This window comes from Podarcis tiliguerta (genome assembly GCF_965153285.1).
Source record: "Podarcis tiliguerta genome assembly, chromosome: 8".
Classification (NCBI taxonomy): Eukaryota; Metazoa; Chordata; class Lepidosauria; order Squamata; family Lacertidae; genus Podarcis; species Podarcis tiliguerta.
The window spans coordinates 7,200,765-7,220,749 of NC_139541.1; the positions used below are offsets into that span (position 1 = coordinate 7,200,765).

The 19,985-nt window shown below is 48.7% G+C and overlaps 1 protein-coding gene across 3 annotated transcripts in view; it reads left to right on the forward strand.

The window, feature by feature from the left end:
• Positions 1–19,985, forward strand: part of CUX2 (cut like homeobox 2) — a 250,778-nt gene that overhangs the window by 217,515 nt on the left and 13,278 nt on the right. For all 3 annotated transcript variants that reach the window (XM_083453687.1, XM_083453689.1, XM_083453688.1), the window contains 8 exons: positions 94–285; positions 2,769–2,827; positions 6,293–6,341; positions 8,601–8,700; positions 9,475–10,122; positions 11,424–11,525; positions 12,808–13,589; positions 14,452–14,611. In XM_083453687.1, the coding sequence (XP_083309813.1) occupies positions 94–285; positions 2,769–2,827; positions 6,293–6,341; positions 8,601–8,700; positions 9,475–10,122; positions 11,424–11,525; positions 12,808–13,589; positions 14,452–14,611 (2,092 nt within the window). The remainder of the gene's footprint in view (positions 1–93; positions 286–2,768; positions 2,828–6,292; positions 6,342–8,600; positions 8,701–9,474; positions 10,123–11,423; positions 11,526–12,807; positions 13,590–14,451; positions 14,612–19,985) is intronic.

Sequence of the window (19,985 nt, forward strand, 5' to 3'; positions counted from 1 at the left end):
AGCCGCCCTGAGCCCGGCTCCGGCCAGGGAGGGCGGGGTATAAATAAAATTTATTATTATTATTTTCCCTGTGAACCGCCTCGTCTTTTGCAGGACAAAGTGAATTACTCCCTGTGCCCAGGGCCTCGGCTGGAGGCAGCGCTGGCCTCGAAGGACCGGGAGATCCTCCGCCTCCTTAAGGAGATCCAGCATTTGCAAAACTCCCTGCAGGAGCTAGAAGAGTCTTCGGCCAACCAGATTGCGGACCTGGAGCGACAGGTGGCGGCCAAGAATGATGCAATAGAGGTTCGTGATGCAGAATGCAAAGTTGAGCTTAAGTCCTTCCCTGCAGAGTCTTGTTGTATTGGGGGGGCAGGAGCAGAGGGTGGGTGGATTGAGACCCACCCCACCCTTCACAACTCACCCCATCTGCAGTTGGTCCCTTACCTTTCCCGCCCCGACCTGGCCACAGTGATCCATGCGACGGTCATCTCCAGGCTTGACTACTGTAATTCGCTCTACGTGGGGCTGCCCTTGAAGCTGTCCCAGAAACTCCAGCGGGTGCAGAATGCTGCAGCGAGGCTCCTCACGGGGTCTCTGCCATGGGAGCATATTCACCCAGTGCTTTTCCAGCTGCACTGGCTCCCGGTGGAGTACAGGGTCAGATTTAAGGTGCTGCTTTTGACCTTTAAAGCCCTTCACGGCCTAGGACCCTCGCACCCACGGGACCGCCTCTCCTGGTATGCCCCACGGAGAGCCTCAAGGTCCATAAATAACAACACCCTAGTGGTCCCAGGCCCTAAGGAAGTTAGATTAGCTTCAACCAGAGCCAGGGCCTTTTCAACATTGGCTCCGGCCTGGTGGAACGCTCTGCCTCACAAGACCAGGGCCCTGCAGGATCTGATTTCTTTCCCCAAGGCCTGTAAGACAGAGTTGTTCCACCTGGCCTTGGGCTCACAATCAGTTTGATTCCCTCTCCCTCTTTCTTTTTTCTTTTCCTTCTCCTCCTGGGATGAGGCTACATTTTAATATTTTAATGTTCCATTATTTTAATGTTGTATTTTATTTTTGTTTTTAAGTTGTAATTATTCGTCTTGTTTTTATTATTGCTTGTAAGCCGCTCTGAGCCCGGCCTTGGCTGGGGAGGGCGGGGTATAAATAAAAAAATATTATTATTATATATATAAAGGTTGCTTTTTTTAAGAATCAGAAGGATTTTGTTCACTTATTTGAATCTGACCTCATTATTCATTGATGAAGTTAATCTAGAATCAGTAGCTGTATCCATTAAATAGGGTTTTTTTTTACTATTCCCATAAGTTGCTTTGGGTTGCTTGCGTGAGAAAAGCGACTGAAAATATAACAAATGGTAGCAATAATAAACTCAGAGTAGACCTGCTGAAATTAGTCCGCATGACTAACATAGGTCCCCTGATTTCAATGGGTATGCACCGAGTATGAATTCAAGTGGACCTAACCCAAGGTTCGTAACAAGATATATATATGTATATATTTCCCATACTGCATACCGTATTTTTCGCCCTATAGGACGCACTTTTTCCCCTCCAAAAATGAAGGGGAAATGTGTGTGCGTCCTATGGGGTGAATGCAGGCTTTCGCTGAAGCCTGGAGAGCGAGAAGGGTCGGTGCGCACTGACCCCTCTCGCTCTCCAGGCTTCAGGAAGCTATCTGCAAGCCTTGGGAGCACGGCGCGACTTCCCGCCGGGCTCACAAGGCTTGCGGATAGCAGCCTGTTCTGGGGGCTGGGGTTGGGGAAGCTCTTGCTTCCCCCGCCCCAGCCCCGCGCCTGGGGGGGATTTTTTTTCTTTATTCCCCCCCCCCCCCCAAAAAAAACTAGGTGCGCCCTATGGGCCGGTGTGCACTATAGGGCAAAAAATACGGTACATAAAAATGTATGGCTGTCATCGCATAGCTACCATGGAAGAATTTGTCCTGCTGCATCACAACCCTGGATTTGCATGCAGAAAAATCCAAGAGACCAAGGAAAGTGAGCTTATTAGTTGCATGGGGTGCGAAGGGGAAGTTTTGGGGATTTGTGGGGGGGGGGAATGGCGGGGGGGTTGGTGAGTGGAACAAACAGGTGCACAGACACTTGGTTGTGTGCCTGCGCCATTACACGTACAGTAGTACCTCAGTTTTCGAACGCCTCCGTTGACGAACATTTCAGTTTACGAACACCGTAAACCGGGAAGTAAATGCTTGCATTTTCAAACGTGCCACAGCGGCTTTCGCTGAGCACAAGATCCTGGGGCCTAGCTGTCGGCCGTTGAGTTTTCGATTTTCGAACATTTCAGAACTCCAACGGTCTTCCGGAACAGATTACAGTGGTACCTCAGGTTAAGTACTTAATTCGTTCCGGAGGTCCGTACTTAACCTGAAACTGTTCTTAACCTGAAGCACCACTTTAGCTAATGGGGCACGATTTCTGTTCTCATCCTGAAGCAAAGTTCTTAACCTGAAGCACTATTTCTGGGTTAGCGGAGTCTGTAACCTGAAGCGTATGTAACCTGAGGTACCACTATACATTCGAAAACTGAGGCATTTGAGATACAGTTCAGTTGAGGATAAGGTTGTGGGGCGAAGATCTAAATTACGCATTGAGCTTGGCTAATAATGTGCTGGATTTCAGACTGGCCTAAGATATTGTGCCGCCTGAGGCAAAGGAAGAGACGGCATCTCCCTCTTCCATGTGCAGAAGACAACTAAACTAGCAGTTTAATGTTTTTTCAACATTGCCCGTTCTAGTACCTGTACCTTTTTTCTTTTAGAAGTTGGAAGAAAAGCTGCGGGCCCAGTCAGATTATGAGGAAATCAAGACGGAACTGAGGTAGGGTCCCCGTCTCTGGGTGAGGATCCCGGGCCTCCGCTGGGTGCTGTGTTGGGTCAAATGCTCAGGCTACCAGGAAATGAGAATCACAATAATGCGATTTGCTCCTTTCACTTTTGCAGGGCTGTGGCACTGCTCTTTTCACCCTTGGATGTTTTGCCCTGGGACAGTTGGGTTGCTGAGCTTTTTCTCAGCCCTGTTCCCTAGAGCAGGCAAAGACTGACACATCCAGCCTGAGAGTTTCGGGGTGCTGCAGTTTATGGATGGAGGTTGCAAGCAGACGCAGCCCCAAGCAAGGATGTCAGCAGCATGAAGCATGTCCTCTTGATGTAGGCTGCCCTTGTCATGGTTGTGGGTTCCGCAGCCCCGGCTCTCATCGCTTATAAGGCTTTTTCAGGCGTTCAGAAGCAGAAGGGAGAGAGGGAGTGCAAAGTTACAAAACACAGGAGCAGTACAGAGTGTATTTTCTAAATAAATAGAGGGCAGATCACGTAGAAAATAAAAGCAGCTGTAAATACATCATGGAAGCCAAATTTTCAACGCTTTGGTTGGGAGTAGGTGTTTTGCATGCCTGAATTTGACACAAAAGAAATGAAATCCTACCAAACAGCGTAGAAATGCTCCAGGTCTACCTTACCCTTAGGTAAAGGTAAAGGGACCCCTGACCATTAGGTCCAGTCGTGACCGACTCTGGGGTTGCGGCGCTCATCTCGCTTTATTGGCCGAGGGAGCCGGCGTACAGCTTCCGGGTCATGTGGCCAGCATGACTAAGCTGCTTCTGGCGAACCAGAGCAGCGCACAGAAACGCCGTTTACCTTCCCGCCAGAGCGGTACCTATTTATCTACTAGCACTTTGATGTGCTTTCGAACTGCTAGGTTGGCAGGAGCAGGGACCGACCAACGGGAGCTCACTCCATTGTGGGGATTTGAACCGCCGACCTTCTGATCAGCAAGTCCTAGGCTCTGTGGTTTAGACCACAGTGCCACCCACGTCCCAACCTTACCCTTAAAGACCCATAATTTGTGAGTTAGTTTCTCTGCAAACAGCCATGGTCCACATCTTTGTGTACCACAACAAGAGGTTAAAATCCTGTAGTGTCTTCTATTTCTGGGCCGAATAAGTTATCCCTCTAGCATCTGCCTAAGAAAGTCCTTTGATCAGGAAGTTGCTGTTTGCTCATCCCACAAGCTCAAAGGGGCAAGTTGTGGGGCAGAGGGCTGTACAGCTCCTACGTTTTGTAACTTTAACTATGCTTCTTTTGTACTTTTCATTTTACATTAATAAAAATCTTTTATTAAAAATACAGTGGTGCCCCACAAGACGAATGCCTCGCAAGACGGAAAACCCGCTAGACGAAAGGGTTTTCCGTTTTGGAGGTGCTTTGCAAAACGAATTTCCTATGGGCTTGCTTCGCAAGACGAAAATGTCTTGCGAGTTCCTGCGGGGGTTTTTTCCTCCCCCCCCCTTTTTCCCAAGCCACTAAGCCGCTTAACAACTGATCCGCTAAGCCGCTTATCAGCTGATCCGCTAAGCCCGCTAAGCCGCTAATAGCGCTAATCCGCTAAGCTGCTAATGGGCTTGCTTCGCAAGATGAAAAAAACCGCAAGACGAAGAGACTCGCGGAACGGATTCTTTTCGTCTTGCGAGGCACCACTGTAATTGGAAAAAAGAAAGAGAATCTGGGAGTGTTTCATTCACTTCCTCTCTCTCTCTGTGCACCCACCACCACCAACATACTGCCGCATTGATATAAATAAGCAGTCTGTGCAGTTTGCAAGAGATGTCCTTGAGATTGTTTGAGAGCTGAACGCAGACTGTCTCGCACCCCAGGCGAGTATCATAAACAGCAGCAGGCAGTGTTTGGGGGTGGCTCCACCCTCCTGACACCAGCAGCACCTACCTGGAGGGCACCATGGTGGTGCAGAGGCAGGGGGCACACAGCCCCACCAGCTGGATCCCTATGCCTGTATGTCTGTGCAGCTTCTCACCCTTGCAAGCAGCCCTGTCTCACCTGAGTGCTGTGCATAGGAGTCGCTGTGAGTCTAGTGTTGAGGCGGGGGGTGCTGCTGCTAATGGCCGCTGCTAGGTAAAGGGACCCCTGACCGTTATGTCCAGTAGTGGCCGACTCTGGGGTTGCAGCGCTCATCTCGCTTTATTGGCCGAGGGAGCCGGCGTACAGCTTCCGGGTCATGTGGCCAGCATGACTAAGCCGCTTCTGGCGAACCAGAGCAGCGCATGGAAACGCCGTTTACCTTCCCGCCAGAGTGGTACCTATTTATCTACTTGCACTTTGATGTGCTTTCGAACTGCTAGGTTGGCAGGAGCAGGGACCGAGCAACGGGAGCTCACCCTGTTGCGGGGATTCAAACAGCCAACCTTCTGATCGGCAAGCCCTAGGCTCAGTGGTTTAGACCACAGCGCCACCTGCGTCCTATGGCCGCTGCTAATGATGCCTCTCTCTGTACCCCAGATTCCATGGCCTTGGTTCAGATGTTTGCATGAACCCAGGATGGGGAAGCATGTGGCCCTCCAGATGTGACTGGGCACCTCTCCTGCTGAGATAGGGGAGGGAAGCAGGGCCACTCTGCAGGCGCTGCTGTGAGACCAGCAACTTTTAGCACCTCCTCTCCTTGAGCTTTTTAAGGGATGCGGATGGCGCTGTGGGTTAAACCACAGAGCCTAGGACTTGCCGATCAGAAGGTCAGCGGTTCGAATCCCCGCAATGGGGTGAGCTGCCATTGCTCCTGTCAACCTAGCAGTTCAAAAGCACGTCAAAGTGCAAGTAGATAAATAGGTACCACTCCGGCGGGAATGTAAACGGCGTTTCCGTGCGCTGCTCTGGTTCGCCAGAAGCGGCTTAGTCATGCTGGCCATATGACCCGGAAGCTGTGCGCTGGCTCCCTCAGCCAATAAAGTGAGATGAGTGCCGCAACCCCAGAGTCGGCCATGACTGGACCTAATGGTCAGGGGTCCCTTTACCTTTTTACCTCCTTGAGCTTTTCCACCCCAGCTGGTCCATAAAATAATTCTGTACCTGAATTTCCTCATTTCCTCCTCTCTCCCCATACATTTGCCTATTATGTCATGGCCTTTTAGACTGTAAGCTTGAGGGCAGAGGCTGTTACGGGGTTTTGATGAACGCATTTGATTAGCAAATAAAATAAAATAGACTCCTCTTGGCCCTAGCCAGCATGAACAATGGACAGGGGGCATGGAGGGACAATAGGTTCCCTGTGCTGAACGTAAACCATGCAGCCCTTTTGAGATTTGAGCCTGGGGGTTTTCAAGCTCCACAGCTCACTTTGCTGTTATATGTGCTGGATTGGGCTGTTGTCCAAAACATCTGTAGGTTGGGGAAGACCTAGAAGCCAATCTGTGCACTGTGGAACAGGAGCCTGAGATCCCCTTGCAAGCTGTCCAGCAAACCCATCACTTATACAACCCCCCTTTTTTTTATTTTGCAGCATTTTGAAAGCGATGAAGCTGGCCTCTTCTAACTGCAGCCTTTCCCAGGCAAGTGCACACTGCATGAAGGGCCAGTATGGTACCTTGGTTCTGCTGGACCTGGGAGACCAAGGTTCAGATCTCCCTGCTCAGCTATGAATATCACCTTGGGGGCCCAGTCATTGCTTCTTAGCCTAACCTACTTCACAGGTTTGCAGCGAGGATAAAATGGGGAAGGGGAAGACCAGCCAGTTTGTAGTTGTTGGAAATAACGGCATGAATCAACGGTAAGAAGCACTCAAACATTTGCAATCTCTGTGACCGCATGAGAAGCATTTTCCAACCCTTGAGTCAAGGATGCTTTCCAACCACAGGAATGCACATGGCAGACAGAGTTCAGTCTTTATTGACAAAGATAACACAATCACTCCTACAGCGATTCAAAGCGCTGGTCTATAAAGCCTCAGGACCGCAGTACCTCCAGGACCGCCTCCTTCCACATGAACCTACCCGGACCCTGAGATCATCTTCTGAGGCCCTTCTTTGTGTGCCTCCTCCTCGAGAGGTCCAGCGGGTGGCAACACAAGAACGGGGCCTTTTCTTCAGTGGCTCCCCGTCTGTGGAATGCTCTCCCCAGGGAAGTTCGCCTGGTGCCTTCATTATACACCTTTAGGTGCCAGGCAGAAACGTTCCTTTTTAACCAGGCCTTTGGCTGATTTGATTGGCATCCTATGCCCTTTTAAAATGTGTGGGGGGGGGGGTTTGGAGAGGGGGGTTATTGTGTTGTTGTTTTGAGTATGCATTTTGGGTTTTTATATTTTGATGTTATTCTGTGAACTGCCCTGAGACCTGCGGGTTTAGGGTGGTATATAAATTCAATAAAATAATTATAATAATAATAATACAGCTGTGGATACCTGGGGGTACCTATGCACACCAGTGTCTAGGCAGCTATTCCCAGGTCTGCACCCTATGGAGCAGTTGCAGCAACTGGGGACCGCTCCCCCTCCACCAATTTATGTAATTATTATTATTATTATTATTATTAATTATTATTATTTATACCCCACCCATCTGGCTGAGTTTCCCCAGCCACTCTGGGCAGCTCCCAATCAAATGTTAAAAACAGTACAGCATTAAATATTAAAAACTTCCCTAAACAGGGCTGCCTTCAGATGTCTTTTAAAGATAAGGTAGCTGCTTATTTCCTTCACATCTGAAGGGAGGGTGTTCCACAGGGTGGGCGCCACTACCGAGAAGGCCCTCTGTCTGGTTCCCTGTAGCTTTGCTTCTCGCAATGAGGGAACCGCCAGAAGGCCCTCGGCGCTGGACCTCAGTGTCCGTGCTGGACGATGGGGGTGGAGACGCTCCTTCAGGTATACTGGACCGAGGCCGTTTAGGGCTTTAAAAGTCAGCATCATCACTTCAGATGTCAAAGAGAAAAATAACTACATACCAGACTTTTATTATTATTTTTTATAATAATATTTATTAGTTTTCCAACAAATTGAACACAAACTACAAAAAAAACAAAAAAGAAAAAACATACAAAAATACAATACAATACAAAAAAAACACTACAAAACACTAGCATACAACTAACAAAACAAAACAAAACCCATTTAAAACACAATCCAATGTCAATATCTTGTCTTTCTTTCACTAATTTCCACGACCTCCTCACACCTCCCTTTTTGTATTCCACTTCTATTAATTGTTTCAGCAATTCCTTTCCATATTCCTCTGTTTTCTATCCTGTAATTATCTTAACACTTTCTAACCTTATTTTTCCTTTTAATGCTCTAATAACCTATTTATACTTAGTTCCTTATAACATTTCTACTAAAGCCATATAACTTCATTCCAACATTTTTCTTACATACCAGACTTTTAGAAGACATCTGAAGGCAGCCCTGTTTAGGGAAGCTTTTAATGTTTGACGGACTATTGTATTTTAATATTTTGTTGGAAGCCGCCCAGAGTATACCTTTCTGTGCACACATAGCTAGAGATGAGCTGCCTTTGCTCTTCCCACTTCATATCTCTCCTGGTTCTGGGAGACACTGGTGCTGGCAAGAGTGGGGAAGCACCCAGCCCTTCACTGGTCTGGCCTGCCTCTTCCACCAGCTCTGAAGCTTCCTCCGCCTCTAATTCTTGCCCCCTGGCTGGTACAGATCCCTACAACCCACTGCTCCCCTCTCCAGAATCAGACTTCAGGCGCCCCCCTTACCCCCGGCGCCCACTGATCAGCATCCTGCCAGTCCTGATGCCTTGCTTGCCTGCCCCAACTTCCCTCCCTCAATTCAATTTTTTATTTTTATTTTTTAGAGCATATCAAAACCCAGTGATGTTTTGCTTCTGGGAAAGGAATCCTTCTACCCGTCGCAGAAGTTCCTTTTGGAAAAACCAGGCCTCGTACCCAGTACTGGTAGGTTGGGGTGTATGAAAATCCATTTCTATGGAGGTCCCTGGTGGGTTTTCATGGGGTGGAGGAGGTCTTGCGTGCAGAGGGGGCCTTGCATGCACTACCCCAGTGCAACGCAGGTTAGGTGTTGCAACACCACAGAGAACTTCGAACAAGCAGATTGCGCCATGGAGGGTTGGAAGCAAATGGCATTGGGAGCCTTTAAGGCTTAGCTGGGAAACCAGCGGCCCTAGCGTTGCTGGATGCCAACACCTGGCTGGTAGTCGGGGTGGTGGGAGCTGTGAGTCCCACAACATCTGTGGGAGGAGGCCTAGGTGTTGGCATTCTTCGGGGGTTGAGATGCCAGCTGGCTAGCCCCCAGCTGGATCATGCCCTTCCGGCCATGACGATCCCCTGATTTCTGGTGCGACGTAAATCAGCGACTCAGACTTCAAAAGCCTGAGCACGCTATATTAGCAGAGCATACTGTGCAAACAGAACAGGCGTGAGGCTTGTGAAAACATACTAACAGCTAAAGATTTATTAAGCATAAATCAGGACAAAGAAAACATGTCGTCTCCCTTTCTTCTCTTCAGAGAGAGAGAGTGAAAAGCAAAAGCTATGCACACAATGGAAGTTCCCAGCAAGCTGTGCTGGAACGTAAACAGACATGTGACACGTAACAATCCCCTGTTTGCTCCTTAAGGTGGAATGGAATTTTCCAACAATAGGTCCGCCCCTGCTTTAGAGTAAGCTATAGTTTGTGTGTGTATCTCTCCCTTCCTCTTTGGTCTCTAGAGGAGGATCCCTCGGAGGATGAGTCGGTGAAGGACTCCATGGGCACAGACCAATCCTACCTTTCCCCTCAGCACCTCTCGCACCCGCTCCGGGAAGATTCGACCTCCCCGTCCCTCATCCAGCCGCTGCTGGGCCCCTCCATGGCTCAGGAGGTACCGAGGACTTTCACGCTCTCCCCTTTTCCTGCTGAGCGGATCCCACTGGACTCCCTCCTCCCGAAACAGATGGGGCCTCCTGCCTACAAGAACGAGGCTGGCGGCATGGCAGCCTTCCCTTCTGCTTTCTACTCCGCCAAAACGGCAGCGTTGCCGGGCAACCCCAGCCAAGCCATCCCAGCCAGCGAAGCCAGCCCACCCAGTGACCAGTCTGAAGGCAGCAGTTCGGGTTCGGCCGATGAGGAGCAGCTGGACACAGCCGAAATTGCCTTCCAGGTGAAGGAGCAGCTCCTCAAGCACAACATTGGCCAGCGCGTCTTTGGGCATTACGTCCTGGGCCTCTCTCAGGGCTCCGTCAGTGAGATCCTGGCCAGGCCAAAGCCTTGGCGTAAGCTCACGGTCAAGGGGAAGGAGCCGTTCATCAAGATGAAGCAGTTCCTCTCTGACGAGCAGAACGTCTTGGCCCTGAGGACAATCCAAGTCCGCCAGAGAGGTAAGTAGGCTAGGCAGGGGACTGGTTTTCGTGGGTCTCTCTGGGCCTGGAGGGAGCAGGGAGGGCTGCTTCTGGCATAACTATCCAGACCTTGTGAGGAACAAGCCCAGAGGAACAAATGGTGCTCCTCTCCACACGCCAAGGCGCATAGTGCTGGGTTGGCACCTGAGGCAGAAAGCCACATCAGGGTCTCTCCCTGGGAGTGAAACTACAATATAGATTAGAAAACACTTTGCTTCCCTTTCACGCTCACCCAAACCCAACCACCTGAGGCAGGTACCTCCCTCTTCCTAATGGTAGGGCCAGCTCTGCTACTCTCCACCCCAACGGTTATTTTTATGTTGTGAACCACCCTGTGGTCAATTACATTTCCCCTTTATCTCAGAATGGCTTAATTTGGCTTTGAGGCAGTTCTGGGGCAACTCTGCCCTTTCATGTGTTGTTATACTCCCAACTTCTATCAGCCAGTGGTCAAGGATGATGGTGTTTCTGGGAGGACCAAAATTTCTGTCTCCAATCTGAAAACAAGAATCGTGTGCCTTTTCCTCTAAAGCAGCGGTTCTCAACCTGTGGGTCCCCAGATGTTGTTGGACTACAACTCCCATCATCCCTGATGTTATGTACTGAAGTTCTCACCCTGGGCCAGCAGGGGGATACTGTAGATAGTTCAAGTCCACATATGCAAATAAGGGATCGAAAGTGACGTTCAGTGATTGGATAGTTACAGAAAGTTGTTACAGTTACGTTGTCCTGGAGCTCTATATAAGCAGGCTGGCTGAAGCTTCAGTTCAGTTCTGTTCTGTTCTGGCCTGTGAATAAACAAGAGCTGTTTGAAGAATCGCTGTGTCGTCTGATATGTTCACCCACAACATAACACCTGAGCTCTGGCCTTGCTAGCTAGGGATGATGGGAGTTGTAGTCCAACAACATCTGGGGACCCACAGGTTGAGAACCGCTGCTCTAAAGCATAGCTTTAGCCCAAAGCAAATTTATACAGATTGAATCTATTAATCCGGGTGTGGAGTACCACACTCCAGCCTCCTGGTAGTTCCACTTCTTGTTTTAGCCCCTTGCCATCCTCCCCGCCCCCCCAGCCATGGCCTCGCAAAGGCAGAGCCCAACGGCCGGGTTCCTGGTCTCTTTCCCGTCATGGCATGCGACTAATGGCAGGAGACGTTTCCTTCCAACAGGGGCTCCTAAAAATAGCTGAGCACTGGAGCCGCTAAATACTTAACATGAGATGAGCTGGTATAAAACACGAGGCAAGTGGCAGGCCTCAAATGTTGTGCTTCTTTGATCAGGCAGCATAACGCCAAGGATTAGGACGCCAGAGACGGGCTCTGACGACGCCATCAAGAACATCCTGGAACAAGCCAAGAAGGAGATTGAGTCACAGAAAGGAGGTAAGGGCCGTGAGGAACCACCAAGTTTGCCCTCGGTGGCATCTTAATATTTCGCAGGTTTGGAGTTTGTCCGAGAATTCAAGAGGGTCTTTCGCCCTGACAGCTGGATGGTAAAGTGAGCTACAAATCAACCTCTCCGCAATGGGACAGCATCCGGCGACTATCCAGGAAGTGTTTTCCTCCCCAGTAGTCCTGGATTATACAATATAATGTTACTGAATACTGTTTGCATCATCATAGTACAGTGGTACCTCGGGTTACGAACTTAATTCGTTCTGGAGGTCTGTTCTTAACCTGAAACTGTTCTTAACCTGAGGTACCACTTTAGCTAACAGGGCCTCCCGCTGCCGCTGCGCCGCCACCGCGCGATTTCTGTTCTCATCCTGAAGCAAAGTTCTTAACCCGAGGTACTATTTCTGGGTTAGCGGAGTCTGTAACCTGAAGCGTCTGTAACCTGAAGTGTCTGTAACCCGAGGTACCACTGTATAGGCACCTTCCCTTGTTTGTGTGAGACGGAGGAGGGCTGGGGATGTGTATTTTAAGGAGGTGCTTGCCATCTGCAGCTTTTACAAGTACTTTCATTTTTTAAAAAATAAAATCTTTTTTTACAAAATAAATAAATAAATCTGCCCATTATTCAGGAGCACTTTCCTAGTTGATTAAAAGCTTTTTTTCCCATTTGTTAATCAATTAATTGATTAAAAGTTGAAGCTTTCTACTTTTTATTTATTTGCAGTTATTTCCCCTTTCCTTCCACTGCTCAAGGCAGTAGTGTACAATTTAAAACATAAAATCTATACACCACTCAATTGTAAAAAAACCCCTCAGATTGGTTTGCATATTCCATATATGTTACATACAGAATGAAAGAAATGCAACATTAAAGTAAGGTATATTTAATGGCATTGGAATATTTTATTTATTTTATTTTATTTTATTTTATTTTATTTTTCCCTTTTTTAAACAAACAAACAAACATAGATCATAACAGAACTTGGTCCAATATTAATATCATAGTTAAATGACTTCCTCAAATTCCCTTGACTGAATTTCATTATATATCATTGTAACGGTTTTCCAAAATAGTATCTCTTAATATTATATATTAATTTTCAATGACTGAAGCTGTGATCAACCTTTTCTTAGGATACCTTCATTAAAATTTGATCACGTAGCACAGGGGCTAGGGAGGAGGGGGATAAAAGTCTTTTAAGGTGTCTCCATTGAGCTCCTGTGGCCTCCTTCTTTCTACCCCCTTCACCTGTGCCCCTTCCTTCCACAGGGGACACCAAGAGCTCTGCGGTGCCCCAGGTGATTGCCAACGGCACCTGCGCCAGCAACTCTGAAGATGCCATCAAGAGCATATTGGAGCAGGCCCGCCGGGAGATGCAGGCCCAGCAGCAAGCCTTGCTGGAGATAGAAGCGGGGGGCGCCAGCAGGCCTGTCGCCACCCCCCCTGTGGAGCGCTCGACCCTGGCCACGGTCAGCCAGAACATTGTCCAGGCTTACATCAAGCAGGAGGAGGGCATGCTGGGCCCAAACGCCGGTGGCAGCACAATGCAGAACCCCCTGACTGTGCTCTCCCCTGCGGCCTTCGTCCAGAGCATCATCCGGAAGGTCAAGTCCGAAATCGGGGACGCCGGCTCCTATTTTGACCAACACTGGGCTTCCGAAAGGAGCTTGCTGAGCCGTCCGTACACCTCCGTGTCGCCTTCGTTGTCCTCCTCCTCCAGCTACTCCAGCATGGCCAATGGCCGGGCGTGGCAGCGGGGCGAGCCCAGCGACGCCAACCCGAACGAGGAAGACCTCGTGACCTCTGAGGATGAGCCCCACAGGGTGATAGAGGTCAAGTCGGAGGTGGCCGGCTCAGAAGCCCAGGGCACCGGGCGCCTGTCCTATTACCCGTCCTACGTGCCAAGGACTCTCAAACCCACCGTCCCGCCCTTGACGCCGGAGCAGTATGAGTTGTACATGTACAGGGAAGTGGACACCTTGGAGTTGACGCGGCAGGTCAAGGAGAAGCTGGCCAAGAATGGGATCTGCCAGCGCATCTTCGGGGAAAAGGTACCCCAGAAATAAACATTCAGCCCTTAAAGAGGCATGTGGCCATGCTTGGCTCAAGAGAGGGTGAGAGAGGAGTGCAAAGGAGAATACTTTTTATTCACTTACTACTTCGGCACCATGAACGCCTAAAAAGTTTCAACCATAGACTTATTATACTTCTATGGATTTTCAAAGATTGGCGCTGTGGGTAAAACCTCAGCGCCTAGGACTTGCCGATCGCATGGTCGGCGGTTCGAATCCCCATGGCTGAGTGAGCTCCTGTCGTTCGGTCCCAGCTCCTGCCCACCTAGCAGTTCGAAAGCAGCCTTAAGTGCAAGTAGATAAATAGGGACCGCTTTATAGCGGGAAGGTAAACGGCGTTTCCGTGTGCGGCTCTGGCTCGCCAGAGCAGCGATGTCACGCTGGCCACGTGACCCGGAAGTGTCTGCGGACAGCGCTGGCTCCCGGCCTATAGAGTGAGATGAGCGCACAACCCTAGAGTCTGGCAAGACTGGCTCGTACGGGCAGGGGTACCTTTACCTTTACCTATACTTCGGCACCATGAACGCCTAAAAAGATTCAACCATAGTCTTATTATACTTCTACGGACTTCCAAAGATTGACAGACGCGTGTTCATTTGTTTTCAAATATATTAGAGAATTTACAAGTACACATTTTGTTTTTGTTGTACTAAATCATGCATATTATGCAATAAGAACTACAGTGCTATCTAGTATACTGGTCTTCGTGTTGTTTGTTGTGTTACGTTTGCAACACAGGGGTTTGTTGTTCTGTAGTGGTGGTTTTTAATGGCGGGGCTTGGACATGGGCCATGGCCTCCTCCATCCTCCTCCATCCTCCTCATCTCCTGTCTTCTTTCAGGTGCTGGGTCTGTCTCAAGGGAGCGTGAGCGACATGCTGTCTAGGCCCAAGCCCTGGAGCAAGCTGACCCAGAAAGGCCGGGAGCCCTTCATCCGGATGCAGCTGTGGCTCACGGACCAGCTGGGCCAAGGCATGAGCCAGCAGGCCAACCCGCCACACGGTAGGTCCCTTCTGGCCCTCCATCATGGGGCAGCTTCTTCCTCGGGTCAAGACCAATGGAAAGGGTCTATTCCTCTTCTCGTTGTTATGCAGTGGTACCTCGGGTTAAGTACTTAATTCGTTCCGGAGGTCCGTACTTAACCTGAAACTGTTCTTAACCTGAAGCACCACTTTAGCTAATGGGGCCTCCTGCTGCTGCCGCGCCGCTGGAGCACGATTTCTGTTCTCATCCTGAGGCAAAGTTCTTAACCTGAAGCACTATTTCTGGGTTAGCGGAGTCTGTAACCTGAAGCGTATGTAACCTGAAGCATATGTAACCCGAGGTACCACAGTATGTTTATTTAAAGGACGCCGCTTTCCCTGACTCAAGGTGGCTTACGGCCAAAATAAGAACAGCTTAAAAGCATAGAATACACCCACCCACACATATCTCTTCAAAAGCGCAGGGAAAGCAATGGCCGTTTGAGATCATTGACTGCAACGTACCACGTCAGAGCGAAGGTGGAAATGCCACTCTTTTTCTTTTTTGCTAACAATTTTTATTAAGGTTTTCTATTTTTTTCCCTTTCTTTTTTAAATGCTTTATTGAACTTAAAAGAAATAGAACTTAAACTTAAAAAAAAAGAAAATAGAATCAAAAACAAAATTCTTCATAGATAACACAAAATCATAAAAATTTGCTACACTTTGTCGTCATCTTCTTAAGGTTCCAACGACTTCCCGTCAACTCCATATTTCTTTGAATGCTCATTTACTTAATGCACAATTTATCTCAGATATTGTTGCTAATTGTCAAGAAAATTGTAGTTTCCTACACATATCCATTGTATCGCAGAAGTTATTCGAAGGCTGCCACAGACGTTATACTACTACAATAATCTTTAAGATGATTTTTATTCAAACCCCATTTCTCAATAAGCATTAAGGTTTTCCAGTATTGCAATGCAGTATGAAAGAGGAAAACCGTTACAAAATAAGACTAGAGGAACAGACAGGCAGAGGTCAGAGGATTAAGTACATCTGTTTGAGGCTAATGACTCATCTGGAAAATATATATAACAATGAATAGGAATGAGAGGGTTGAAAATGTGAAGGACGGAGTCAGAAAGTCCAGTAAGGAAGTCTTATGAGCTTCCAGATGTCCCACGAGGAACTGATTTAGGTGATCGTCATTGGCATACGGAACTGTCAGGGAACTGCCATCGGAGCTGGAGGCGGAGAGAAGGCTCCAGAGGGATGCCAGAGAGGGTCCCAGTAGGGAGAGAGGCAGCCCATCCGCTGGGGAAGGAAATCAGCGTAACACCAGTGGAGAAGGGGGGCAGATGGGGGAATCGGAGAGGAGGCTCCAGGACTCCTCGCCGGAGACCAGCGGAGAGAGTACGGGTACTCCGCTGCCCACACCCTCCCTGCGCAGAAGACTTCCGCGCAGGGAGAGTAGGAGAAGACTGGGTGTCAAACAGCTTTTATGCTGGAAGAGGTTCAAGAAACGCCCACTGACGGATTCTGCCAGCGACTGAGGCAGCCACAGAACTTGAGGCTGTCCAGACAAGAAGGGTTCAACCAGGCAACCTAGCCAGGAGTAACGGCAACTTACGCACGAGCAACCCCTAGAACCATTACAGGAACAAAGTCCCACCAAACTGCCACCAAAGAGTCCGGTTTGTTTTTTCCAGATAAAAATCTCACCTGGCACGTAACCTTTTCCTTGTTAGGCAACTCCCTGTGAGTAGATTTTTCTTTATTCCACAAAAGGTTGTAATCAGAGATGTGGCCTTTCCACCTTCAAGATGCTGCGATCTACCACCTTACTCTGCACAGCACTTAAAAGCTACTTTAATAACAAATTGCTGTTTCTTTCCCTGAGACTTTGAGATATATAATTTCCAAATGCGGGGGGTGGGGGAAGCCTGCCTGGAGAACCAGAGAAGACCGGGGGCTCAGGCCCCCAGGATGTCCTGACAGCACCCTCCTTGCGCAGTCACCCTGTTTCAATATCTTGTATCCTCATTCTGAGGCATGCAGGTGCCAGGTAAGATGCCGAAGGAAATGAAAGCTGGTCTTTTAGTTTTGTTTCTCAGCTTAACATTTGTATGGTGCTTAACAGCATCCATGTTCTATATCTCGGTAATCCTTATGGCAGTGAATCCTCCAATGGTTAATTACAGTAATCCTAAACTGTTAAATGGGACGGGAGTGGTGCTGTGGGTTAAACCACAGAGCCTAGGACTTGCTGATCAGAAGGTTGGCGGTTCGAATCCCCGCAACGGGGTGAGCTCCTGGTGCTTGGTCCCAGCTCCTAGAATCATAGAATCATAGAGTTGGAAGAGACCACAAGGGCCATCGAGTCCAACCCCCTGCCAAGCAGGAAACACCATCAGAGCACTCCTGACATATGGTTGTCAAGCCTCTGCTTAAAGACCTCCAAAGAAGGAGACTCCACCACACTCCTTGGCAGCAAATTCCACTGTCAAACAGCTCTTACTGTCAGGAAGTTCTTCCTAATGTTTAGGTTGAATCTTCTTGTCGTTTGGATCCATTGCTCCGTGTCCGCTTCTCTGGAGCAGCAGAAAACAACCTTTCTCCCTCCTCTATGTGACATCCTTTTATATATTTGAACATGGCTATCATATCCCCCCTTAACCTCCTCTTCTCCAGGCTAAACATGCCCAGCTCCCTTAGCCGTTCCTCATAAGGCATCGTTTCCAGGCCTTTGACCATTTTGGTTGCCCTCCTCTGGACACGTTCCAGTTTGTCAGTGTCCTTCTTGAACTGTGGTGCCCAGAACTGGACACAGTACTCCAGGTGAGGTCTGACCAGAGCAGAATACAGTGGCACTATTACTTCCCTTGATCTAGATGCTATACTCCTATTGATGCAGCCCAGAATTGCATTGGCTTTTTTAGCTGCCGCGTCACACTGTTGGCTCATGTCAAGTTTGTGGTCAACCAAGACTCCTAGATCCTTTTCACATGTACTGCTCTCAAGCCAGGTGTCACCCATCTTGTATTTGTGCCTCTCATTTTTTTTGCCCAAGTGCAATACTTTACATTTCTCCCTGTTAAAATTCATCTTGTTTGTTTTGGCCCAGTTCTCTAATCTGTCAAGGTCGTTTTGAAGTGTGATCCTGTCCTCTGGGGTGTTAGCCACCCCTCCCACTTTGGTGTCATCTGCAAATTTGATCAGGATGCCCTTGAGTCCATCATCCAAGTCGTTGATAAAGATGTTGAATAAGACCGGGCCCAAGACAGAACCCTGTGGCACCCCACTAGTCACTCTTCTCCAGGATGAAGAGGAACCATTGATGAGCACCCTTTGGGTCCGGTCAGTCAGCCAGTTACAAATCCACTGAGTGGTAGCATAGTCAAGACCGCATTTTACCAGCTTCTTTACAAGAATATCATGGGGCACCTTGTCAAATGCCTTGCTGAAATCAAGGTAGGCTACATCCACTGCGTTCCCTTCATCTACCAGGCTTGTAATTCTGTCAAAAAATGAGATCAGGTTCGTCTGACATGACTTATTTTTCAGAAATCCATGCTGACTATTGGTGATCACAGTATTCCTTTCTAGGTGCTCACAGATTGTTTGCTTGATGATCTGCTCCAGAATCTTCCCTGGTATTGATGTCCTGCCAACCTAGCAGTTCGAAAGCACGTCAAAGTGCAAGTAGATAAATAGGTACCGCTCCAGTGGGAAGGTAAATGGTGTTTCCGTGCGCTGCTCTGATTCGCCAGAAGCGGCTTACTCATGCTGGCCACATGACCCGGAAGCTGTACGCCGGCTCCCTTCGCCAAGAAAGCGAGATGAGCGCTGCAACCCCAGAGTCAGTCACGACTGGACCTAATGGTCAGGGGTCCCTTTACCCTTTACCTATACTGTTAAATCAGGTTATTATCCCTATATCACTGATTGGGGAGACGGCAAAGGCCAACAAGTGAGTTTGATGGCCGAACGGAGATCCAAAATGGGGTCTTTCACCCTCAACATTCATTTTCTGAGAAATGAACTCTGTTTTTAACCAGTTTACACTTGCTTCAGCAACCTGGGATTGCTGCTTCTTTCTTTAACATGCACACTCTAGATATACTACTCCTATATGGCAGCCTTGCAAATAAGCCTGCAAAAGCTACTAGCCTGAAGCTTTCTTTTTTTGCAACACCTACTAAGTTGCTGGTGGCCTGAATTTCCCTGTTGGCCAAGCCCCTTCTCTGCAGCTACCATGGAAATGCTGGCCACTGGCCTTTTAGTGGGCTGCTCTTCTACCAGGAAAGAGATTGTTCCTTCCTCCATAGCTACCACTAAAACTAGGTGGGCTGGCAGAAGAGGAAGGGAGTGGTCAGTAGTTCCTCTGCCAGTCTGCTTACTCACCTGCATGCAATTCCTGGTTGCCTATGACTACCAAACAAGTTGTTAAAGGCAAGACTGAATTTTATGGGTTTTCTGCCAATCCTTTGAGCTGAGGAGTATAAAAATTAAAAAATGAGGAAGTGTGGTGAAGATGGGAACAAATTAGCATGTGGGCTAAAAAAAAAACCCTCCCTGCAAACCACTTCCTCTTAGTACCTTATAGCATACCGTATTTTTCGCTCTATAGGACACACTTTTCCCCCTCCAAAAGTTAAGGGGAAATGTGTGTGCATCCTATGGAGCGAATGCAGGCTCCTTGGCTTCAGCGATAGCAACGCGAAGCCTCCGAAGCTCAGAGGGAGCGCTCCCTCCACTCTCCAGAGGCTTTGCGCTGCTTTCGTTGAAGCCTGGAGAGCGAGAGGGGTCAGTGCACACCCTCTCGCTCTCCAGGCTTCAGGTTCCTTTTGCTGAAGCCAGGAGAGCAAGACTCTCCTGGCTTCAGCAGAGAGGGAGAGCTGCGCAGCGCCCCTTCAGCCAAGCGGGAGGAGAAATGGAAGGGGCTCTGTTTCTCCTGCCGCTTCGCTGAAGGGGCGCTGAGCAGAGAGGGGGAGAATTTTTTTTATTGTTCTCCCCCTCTAAAACAAGGTGCGTCCTATGGTCCGGTGCGTCCTATAGAGCGAAAAATACGGTAATACTAAATCTTCCAACGTTCAGTTTCATTGGATGTCCACCAAATCTAGTGCTGTGAGAGAAGGAGAGAAAATTCCCTCAACTCACTATGCCATGCACAGTTTTATAAACTTCCACCAGATCTAACTCACCTTTGCTCCAAACGAGAAAGTCCCCAAACCTTACATGCATGCTGGGAATGTGTGGACAAGCCCCCGATCTTGTTTTGTATGGTTCCCCAACCCCTTTCCCAGTCTGTTTTGCTCTTCTCATTTGCTGTGTTTTGTAGACTGTCACTGTTGAAAAAGTTATTTACAAAAAGGGCAGCCAGAGGATCAAGTAGAAATCATTGTTCTCCT